General features: G+C 43.6%; 1 protein-coding gene across 1 annotated transcript; it reads right to left on the bottom strand.

Annotated features, from left to right (window-relative positions):
- Positions 1-2367: 2367 nt before the first annotated feature.
- Positions 2368-9965, bottom strand: LOC139381907 (pyroglutamylated RFamide peptide receptor b). Its single transcript, XM_071125766.1, has 6 exons — positions 9608-9965; positions 8444-8602; positions 6761-6822; positions 5335-5570; positions 4140-4237; positions 2368-2786 (listed from the first exon to the last, which is right to left on the bottom strand). The coding sequence occupies exons 1-6, from the start codon at positions 9963-9965 to the stop codon at positions 2368-2370; spliced, it is 1332 nt and encodes a 443-aa protein (XP_070981867.1).
- Between the last annotated feature and the right edge of the window lie 270 nt (positions 9966-10235).

Below are 10235 nucleotides of genomic sequence, written 5' to 3'. Positions count from 1 at the left end.
CGTCAACACATTACCTGCTAATGTCGAAGATGGACTTTAAGCAGATTAAGTCATTAAACATTAAAAGTTTGAATGGGTGTTTTAAAGTGAGGGAGATTAAAGCTGCCTCCTGGACGAGTACAGGTAGAGTGTTGCAGAGCTGAGGGGGCCACATGTGAGAAGGCACTGTCACCCATGCTGGGCAGGGTAGTGGCTGGTTTGACCAGGCTGTTTTAGTCTGATGATTGTAGGGTTCGTCCTGCGGAATAGTTATTCGGATGTTGGCATATGTCCAGTGCCTTCGAAAGTATTCAGACCCCTTGACTTTTTCCACATCTTGTTACTTTACGGCCTTATTCTGGAATGGATCAAATTGTCCCCGCCCTCATCAATCTACACACAATACTCCATAACGACAAAGCAAAAATAGGATTTGTAGAAATATTCAGACCCTTTACTCAGTACTTTGTTGACGCACCTTTGGAAGTGATTACAGCCTCAAGTCTTCATGAGTATGACGCTACAAGCTTGGCACACCTGTATTTGGGGAGTTTCTCCCGTTCTTTTCTGCAGATCTGTTATTTTCCGGTGATAAACATCCCCACAGCAGGATGATGCCACCACCATGCTTCACCGCAGGGATGGTGCCACCACCATGCTTCACCGCAGGGATGGTGCCACATTTCCTCCAGGCTTGGCATTCAGGCCGAAGAGTTCAAAGTGTTTAATCTTGGTTTCATCAGACCAGAGCATCTTGTTTCCTTTGGGTGCCTTTTGGCAAACTCCAACCGGGCTGTGATGTGCTTTTTACTGAGGTTGGCTTCCGTCTGGCCACTCTACCATAAAGGCCTGATTGGTGGTGCTGCAGAGATGGTTGTACTTCTGGAAGGTTCTTCCATCTCCACAGAGGAACTCTGGAGCTCTGTCAGAGTGACAATCAGGTTCTTAGTCACCTCCCTGACCAAGGCCCTTCTCCCCTGATTGATCAGTTTGGCAGGGTGGCCAGCTCTAGGAAGAGTCTTGGTGGTTCCAAACTTCTTCCATTTAAGAATGATGGAAGCCACTGTGTTCTTAGGGACCTTCAATCCTGCAGAAATGTTTTGGTACCCTTCCCCATATTTGTGCTTTGACACAATCTTGTCTCTGAGCTCTGGGACAATTCCTTCAACCTCATGGCTTGGGTTTTTGCTCTGACATGTCAACTGTGAGACATTGTGAGACAACTGTGTGTGCTTTTTCAAATCTGAATTGACCACAGGTGGACTCCAATCAAATTGTAGAAACATCTCAAGGATGATAAATGGAAACAGGATGCATCTGAGCTCAATTTCATGTCTCATAGCAAAGGGATATTGAATACTTATGTAAATAAGGTATTTCCAAATTATTATTAATAAATGTGCAAAAATGTCTAAACCTGGTATTGTGATGTCATTATACGGTATTGTGATGTCATTATGGGGTATTGTGTGTAGATTGATGAGGGAAATTTTTTATTCAATCCATTTTAGAATAAGGCCGTAACTTAACAAAATGTGGAAAAAGTCAAGGGGTCTGAATACTTTCCGAATGCACACTCAGAAAAAAAAGGTATGAATAGGGTACAGCGTTGTTTCCTGGTGTACAAAAATATTAAAATACACAATGTACCTTAAGAGGTACACATAATCTCACATGGTACTGTTGAGTACCTTTTTAGGGTACATTTGCAGATAATCTAGTATAATGGTACATTTTTGTACCCAATATGCTCTCAAAAACCAATCCCATTTTCATATTTCCCAGCATGCACTTTCGCAGGTTGATTTTTAGAATTGTTTGTTTCAATATGTTTGATTGATCTTATGCTACACAGAGATAAATAACATACTTTTTTTTTTAACTCATCCAATCTGTTAGTAGTTGGACTTATTTCACCCGTTACTGAGATGGTTGTTCCTGTTTAGATGGTTTAGGGACTCTCATTTATCAATCTTCCCTACTTTGGCAGTCATTTTAAATGCTGTTTGAGGGTGATTTAGAAGTTAACATTTGGGGGTATTCTAACTCTGGCTGCATTCCAATGAGAATTCCATATCACTTTGTTGTCTGTGTCACTAGCAAACAGTCATTGATGGTACTGGTAACTCTAAAATTCACTTGAAAGGCACCCTGAGAAATATGCAAATAAGGCTTTGCACCATACAGTTTTACAACAACACCCCAAAAAACGTTTTAGTGGTACATTTTTGCCACTTAAAGGAACAGACTGCGTTGTCACTGTGGTGGTAACCTAAATAGGATCATTTGTACCTTTTCCAAAAGGTACGCTTCTGAACCTGTACTAATTTATCCCGTAATGTCCATTTGGATAAATGAGGTGAAAAGGAGACTGGAGTGCTTCTTCTTTTAAGTCTGTAACGAGACTATTTCAACAGATCTACACTGTTCACTGGGTAGCTGAGTGTTCTCCGTCATCTTCTCCCCTGCTAAGGCTGAGGAGGCCTGAGAGGAGACAGACGGACCGTTCTCCAGCACACCCTGCGCCAAACCTCCATTAGCCCCACCTCCAGTCTCTGAGAAGGCCTCCCTCTTCAGTGGTCTAATAAAGAGTACAGTGGGGTTGTTGGGCGTCTCCACAGCGCCGCCCCGGTGGTTGGACGGCTTCCTGAGGCAGCGGGACAAGGTAGCCACACAGCTCTTCTTGAAGTTCTCGTTCATGAAGGCGTAGATGATCGGGTTGTTGAAGGAGTTGGAGAAGCCGATGGCCTGGACGATGGCGATGATCATGTTCACCATCCCCTCGTCAGAGTTCTCCTCTAGGTTGTCTAGATGAAAGGAAGGTTTTTGGGGATTAGTTTAGCTGTATTTAGACTATTTGTAGCTAAGTTTCCATCCAATTTGCGACAGAGTTTCATTTGAATATTCTAAAATCTCCATATAACAATATTGCATTTTCCACCAGAGATGTTTCCATCAAACTGATTTTTTCATTATAATTTTGGGGAAATTACAATACAGTAACAAATATAGGACATCACTACAATAATTTGTTTCTCTTAAGAAACTAATAAAAAACAGACTGTTTGCTGATTTAAACGTTTTCAATGTTAACTAGGCAAGTCAGTTAAAATAACATATTCTTGTTTACAGTGGACGACGCTGGGCCAATTGTGCGCTGCCCTGTGGGACTCAAGCACAGCCAGATGTGATACAGCTTGGATTCAAACCAGGTACAATAGTGGCACCTCTTGCACTGAGATGCAGTGCCTTAGACCTCTGCGCCACTCGAGAGCCCCGATAAGAGGCTGTGCGTGATCTAGTGCATATAAACATAATTTTTACTGTTACATTTTCATGTACCGAATGGAAAAATACAAGTTAGATGGGTTTCCATCGCATTTCCAGCTCGACTGATACTTGTATCACAAAAACTGTTGCATTATATAGCGGATGTGCTCCCTCTGGTCTTGGTACATGAGCGCTAGTCAACAGCTCGCGGACACAGTGCGGGTAGGCTACCTACATTATGAGATAATTATGAAAAAGAGTCCAATGATGTGTATTTGTGAAACGACAGCCAAGCATCGATCACCATGTCACCAGAATAAGACCCTCGACATTTATTGGAAAGGAGCATCAAGCTCATTGCACATTCACCACCCTGTGAAGTTGAACATAATTGATTTAATCTGTAGGCTAATAAACGGCATGTTTTCCCGGGTCGTAGTGAGAGGACCACACAACATATCATCACGTGACTCCAACTTTAGATATGATGGTTATTATATTAATCATTTGCGCATCGCGGCGTTTCCACCGCCATTACTCATATAATTCATTTTACCGACACAAAAAAGATCCCACCACGTCGAACGAACAAATAGTTTTGTCAGCACAGTCTTGTACCGACATGTCATGTTTCAATCAGACTTGTCGTGACTTTTTGTTTTCATGCATCAGGTAATTCATCCGCATGACATGGTTTAATGGAAACGTGGTTAGTGAAATTAAATAAAAAAACATGCTGAGCCGTAAGATTTACACCTGCATCTGAGTTGCAGTTAAACCTGAACGTAAAGGTGACGGTGATTGTTTATGCTATATGTACTACACCCTATTTCAGCTTGTTAGACCTAGCCCTATTGTCGTTATTGTAGTGGGATAGATCATATACTTACTGTACTCAAACAGCATGTGAACGGTATGAAACGGAGCCCAACAGATCGTGAACAGCAGAACGATGGTAATCATCATTTTTACAGCTCGCTTCTTCTTCCTGTGAAAATCAATAAAGAATGTTCTCACCTTCTCGCGCTGATTCCCTTTCTTTTATTCTTCCCGTACGGAGAGACATGCAGGTGTCATCCTGCACAATGCATTTCAACGGGGATTTTAGAAGAGCTCTCTGTGTGCCTGAATGGTCTGGCAATAGTGCTGCCAACTCCAGTCAACTCAGACCGCGGTTCAACACCCAGGTGCTTTCAACTTTTCATATCCGTTCACCTCAATCAATAAATATAGTGCATTTTATAAAGCCTTTTTAACAATCAGCAGTTACCTAGAGAGGAACCAGGCTCTGAGGGGTGGCCATTCCTCTACTGGCTGTACTGGGTAGAGAGGAATCAGGCTCTGAAGAGTGGCCATTCCTCTCCTGTCTGTACCTGGTAGAGAGGAACCAGGCTCTGAAGAGTGGCCATTCATCTCCTGTCTGTACCTGGTAGAGAGGAACCAGGCTCTGAGGGGTGGCCAGTCCTCTACTGGCTGTACTGGGTAGAGAGGAATCAGGCTCTGAAGAGTGGCCATTCCTCTACTGGCTGTACTGGGTAGAGAGGAACCAGGCTCTGAGGGGTGGCCAGTCCTCTACTGGCTGTACCTGGTACAGAGGAACCAGGCTCTGTGGGGTGGCCAGTCCCTTCCTGGCTGTACTGGGTAGAGAGGAACCAGGCTCTGGGGGGTGGTCAGTCCTCTCCTGTCTGTACCTGGTACAGAGGAACCAGGCTCTGAGGGGTGGACAGTCCCTTCCTGGCTGTACTGGGTAGAGAGGAACCAGGCTCTGAGGGGTGGCAAGTCTTCTCTTGGCTGTACTGGGTAGAGAGGAACCAGGCTCTGAGGGGTGGCCAGTCCTCTTCTGGTTCATCTCTCCTCTCTCATTCTAGAGAGGAACTAGGCTCTGAGGGGTGGCCAGTCCTCTCCTGGCTCATCTCTCCTCTCTCATTCTAGAGAGGAACTAGGCTCTGAGGGGTGGCCAGTCCTCTCCTGGCTCATCTCTCCTCTCTCATTCTAGAGAGGAACTAGGCTCTGAAGGGTGGTCAGTCCTCTCCTGGCTGTATCACAATAAAAACAATGAAAGACGTCTGTGTATATGTACAGTACCTGGATATTTTGTTGACCTCTCTGTGGTTCATGGTGTTCAGGACAGAGGAGTCCCCCACCCTCTTCCTGATCCAGAGCTCTATCCCTATCCGCGTGTAGAGAAACAACATGGCTGCCATGGGCATCAGGAACAGAGCGACCATGATGAAGGTGGTGTACACTTGTCTGTGGATCAGGGAACGCCAACGCTCCTGACAACACACGTGGTGGTGGTCGTACAGGAAGTCATACTTCACCTGGGAATGGAGGGGGAAACACATCAATGAATCATTCAATCACAGCTTTTGGTTTTCTGGAATGATTCTGAAAGCGACCGATTTGGTTAGGTTATGTTCGGTTAGGTCAGGTCAGGTTAAGTCAGATTAGGTTTGGTTAGGTCAGGTTAAGTTAGGTTAGGTCAAGATAGATCAGGTTAGATCAGGTCAGGTTAAGTCAGATTAGGTTTGGTTAGCTCAGGTTAAGTTAGGTTAGGTCAAGATAGATCAGGTCAGGTTAAGTTAGGTCAGGTCAAGTTAGGTAAGGTCAGATCAGGTTAAGTTAGGTCAGATTAGGTTTGGTTAGGTCAGGTTAAGTAAGTTAGGTTAGGTCAAGATAGATCAGGTTAGATCAAGATAGATCAGGTTAGGTCAGGTTAAGTTAGGTCAGGTCAGGTTAAGTTAGGTCAGGTCAGGTTAAGTTAGGTCAGGTCAGGTTAAGTTAGGTCAGGTCAGGTTAAGTTAGGTCAGGTCAGGTTAAGTTAGGTCAGGTCAGGTTAAGTTAGGTCAGGTCAAGTTAGGTAAGGTCAGATCAGGTTAGGTCAGGTTAAGTAAGTTAGGTTAGGTCAAGATAGATCAGGTTAGGTCAAGATAGATCAGGTTAGGTTAAGTTAGGTTAGGTTAAGTTAGGTCAGGCCAGGTTAAGTTAGGTCAGGCCAGGTTAAGTCAGGTCAGGCCAGGTTAAGTCAGGTCAGGCCAGGTTAAGTTAGGTCAGGCCAGGTTAAATCAGGTCAGGTTAAGTTAGGTCAGGCCAGGTTAAGTTAGGTCAGGCCAGGTTAAGTTAGGTCAGGTCAGGCCAGGTTAAGTTAAGTCAGGCCAGGCCAGGTTAAGTTAGGTCAGGCCAGGCCAGGTTAAGTCAGGTCAGGCCAGGCCAGGTTAAGTCAGGTCAGGCCAGGCCAGGTTAAGTTAGGTCAGGCCAGGCCAGGTTAAGTTAGGTCAGGCCAGGTTAAGTTAGGTCAGGCCAGGTTAAGTTAGGCCAGGTTAAGTCAGGTCAGGTCAGGTCAGGTTAAGTCAGGTCAGGTTAAGTCAGGTTAGGCCAGGTTAAATTAGGCCAGGTTAGGGTTAGGTCAGGTCAGCTTCTTTGGTGCCAGGATGTTTACTGTAAGCGTTTTGGATGTGATTTAAAGCTACAGTAGCTGTGATGTGAGGCCACCCTGAGGGGCTTGACATACCTCTAGTTGCTGTACGAACAGCATTGGGGATCCCACAACCACTGATGCACTCCATACAAGTCCTGCACAAAGAAAACATGTCTCAATACAATGACTTCCTCACAATACCACAAGTAATACATCATATACTGTACACATATGAAGAGTTTCTCTCCAAAACACTGTATCCACCAATTTTTCACATCATGTGTGTGTAAAATTTTACCATTATCATATTTTTGATTAATAGATTTTAGCTGTGTATTACAATGAGTTTGTTGCAATACGCTATCCTGTATTTCTATTGGGTAGCTGGAGTAGAATGTTCCTATCCTGTATTTCTATTGGGTAGCTGGAATAGAATGTTCCTATCCTGTATTTCTATTGGTTAGCTGGAATAGAACGTTCCTATCCTGTATTTCTATTGGGTAGCTGGAATAGAATGTTCCTATCCTGTATTTCTATTGGGTAGCTGGAATAGAATGTTCCTATCCTGTATTTCTATTGGGTAGCTGGAATAGAATGTTCCTTGGGTAGCTGGAATAGAATGTTCCTATCCTGTATATCTATTGGGTAGCTGGAATAGAATGTTCCTATCCTGTATGTTTAACATATGAATTCAACACACAAGTCTAGCATCATGCCATAGTGTTTGGTTAGAGTTAGGGTGCCATTTGGTACGAGACCTATCTCCTATACACACTGAACAAAAATACAAACAAAGATCCCAGCAATGTTCCATACACACAAAAAGGGAATTTCTCTCAAATTTTTGTACACATTTGTTTACATCCCTGTTAGTTAGCATTTCTCCTTTGCCAAGATAATCCATCCACCTGACAGGTGTGGCATATCATGAAGCTGATTAAAAAGCTTGATCATTACACAGGTGCACCTTGTGCTGAGGATAATAAAAGACCACTCTAAAATGTGGAGTTTTGTCACACAACACAATGCCACAGATGTATCAAGTTGAGGAGCATGCCATTGGCATGCTGACTGCAGAAATGTACACCAAAGCTGTTGCCAGAGAATGTATTCATGTTAATTTCACTACCATTGTGAGAGGATAGTAAGATGAAAGATGATAAAGATAAGATAAAAGATGGAGGTCAGGTCAAGACATTTTCCTTCTCTTTTTGTTGTCAGTACCTCGGAGCTTTATGTTTTTTCCCCACTTATCTACACACCATACTCCACTGTTTTTGTATATTATGAAAGAAATTCAACCATAACTGAAGAACTCTCATATGCTACTATGCAATTCCATTTAAAAAAAAAAATCTCCATCTTTTATCATCTTTCATCTTACTATCCTCTCTCAATATCTGTACCTAGTGACCTAGTGTCCTCTCCTCTTCTTCTCCCACTCTCCTCTTCTCCCACTCTCCTCTCCTCTTCTCCCACTCTCCTCTCCTCTTCTCCCACTCTCCTCTCCTCCCACTCTCCTCTCCTCCCACTCTCCTCTCCTCTCCTCCCACTCTCCTCTCCTCTTCTCCCACTCTCCTCTCCTCTTCTCCCACTCTCCTCTCCTCTTCTCCCACTCTCCTCTTCTCCCACTCTCCTCTTCTCCCACTCTCCTTTCCTCTTCTCCCACTCTCCTCTCTCATTTCTTCTCTTCCCCACCCTTCCTTCTCTGTTCTCACTGACATACACCATTAAGACAAAAGCAGAAGGAGTGTTTATTTTTAAAAGCATACCTACCTAGCATCTTGTATGCTCTTTTCGGAGTGTACTGCCTCCTCATTTTCAAGGGGTAGACAATTCCCTGGTACCTCTCCACGGCGATGCAGGTCATTGTGAGAATCCCCGTCACTATGGCCATAGTCTGAACAAAAGGAATCGTCTTGCAGATGAGAACACCTATGAAGAGAAGGGGTTAGAAGTGTCACTCAAAAAAAACACACTGTACATGGAACAAGCAGAAGTTTCCTCATATGTTCTCATTGGCTGCGGTTACACAGACCAATTCCGATCTTTTCTCACTCATTGGTATTTTGACCAATCAAATCAGCTCGTCAAGAATTGGGCAACATATCATAATTGAGCTGCCTGTGTACTGCAGCCGGTATGGCTCTCGTTATATAACTGCATGGGGAAATTCGTGTGTTGGTAACCTTCACTCCTAAATCCCCTGGCTTCGATGTATAGTCCCCGAGAAGGCTGATCCTCACCCATTCAAACAAAATAGGCTATTTTGTGACAATTCACAGAATAACCTTTAATCACAAAACGAATGTGATATTGCTTGCTCTAAATCTTGTGTGAAATACTGAAAAAGGTGAAATAACTCTCAAGCCACCTATAAACCCTAATGTCCGGCAAACCAGAACATCGATTAAAAACTGTTTACTTAGACTACAACTATGGAAATAAAATACTCTGTAAGGCACTGCTCTGTAGCCTATTACCTCACACGTTGGTTGGTTTTTAACGTCAACATTATGACTGATGGGTTGAGTGACCCACATCTATCAATTTCATTCAACTGTAGAAGGCACCAGAAGGCAATAATACACTGAGATTCTCTTGAAATTATTTTAAAAAACGCTCTGCAAACACAACCCGTTCATAAATCAATGAGTGTCAAGGCTCAGATTGTAATATTCATAAACTACTGCCAAATTGAATGCACATCCATATTATTATAGGATGGAAAACACCACAACGATTACATATAGGCTTCTAAAGTTTATTCAAACTATCAATGACAGTACCCACTGGGCACATAAATCAATCCAACGTCTAATTCCACTTTAGTTCAATGTAATTTCATTGAAACGACGCGAAAATCATGTTAATTCAACCAGTAGACATTCCGTGCAGAGCAGACAGCTGTTGATGGAATCATGGAACATAGGAACTCACCTCCGAGCCATTCCGAGGAGATGTTCTGCAACAAGGTGAACGGGATACAGAAGAATGTGATAAGAAGATCGCTCACCGCCAGAGAACAGATGAAGATATTAGTGGAGGTCTGTATTGCTCTTTTACGCACCACTATGTAGACAACCAAACTGTTTCCAACCAAAGCCAGGACGAATATGATAGCATACATAATGACGAAAGTAGTCTTAGCGCCCAACGGCAACTCGGGGACGTAGACAAGCGGCTGTATGTTGTAAGACTCGATGAACTCTTGTCGCGTTAAATTGTAATGTTGTAGCATCTCTTGCAGAACCTCGGGTGTTATTTTCGTGGACCCCATTTCTGTTGCCGTTGTCATTTTCTAGGATTTTATGTACATTCCAGTAGTACAGCCACTACAGACAGATGTATTTTCCCACGAAACGTGTGTGTTATACACGTGTGGCTGATTAGGCTACTCCAAGCAGTGCGCACTGGTGCGCTCCTCCAAAAAAACATATTTCCACTGTGCTGCGGCTAGATAGTGCATTTCTCCGGTGTCCAGAGGCAAGAGGAACGTGTCTGAGTGACACTTCTAGCCTATACCGCACGTTGTTAGTCTGCTGTTGTTGCTGTGGGCGTATAACCT

This window comes from Oncorhynchus clarkii, chromosome 23 (assembly GCF_045791955.1).
Source record: "Oncorhynchus clarkii lewisi isolate Uvic-CL-2024 chromosome 23, UVic_Ocla_1.0, whole genome shotgun sequence".
NCBI lineage: Eukaryota > Metazoa > Chordata > Actinopteri > Salmoniformes > Salmonidae > Oncorhynchus > Oncorhynchus clarkii.
This window is presented reverse-complemented; position numbering and strand designations above follow the sequence as displayed.

Excerpts from the sequence above, each read along its gene's own strand:
- LOC139381907 (XM_071125766.1), bottom strand. The coding sequence starts at position 9,965 with ATGACAACGGCAACAGAAATGGGGTCCACGAAAATAACACCCGAGGTT. Across the intron at positions 4,238-5,334 it reads GAGGTCAACAAAATATCCAG|GAAGAAGAAGCGAGCTGTAA; the intron begins GTACTGTACATA and ends TGATTTTCACAG. Across the intron at positions 2,787-4,139 it reads TCACATGCTGTTTGAGTACA|ACAACCTAGAGGAGAACTCT; the intron begins GTAAGTATATGA and ends CCTTTCATCTAG.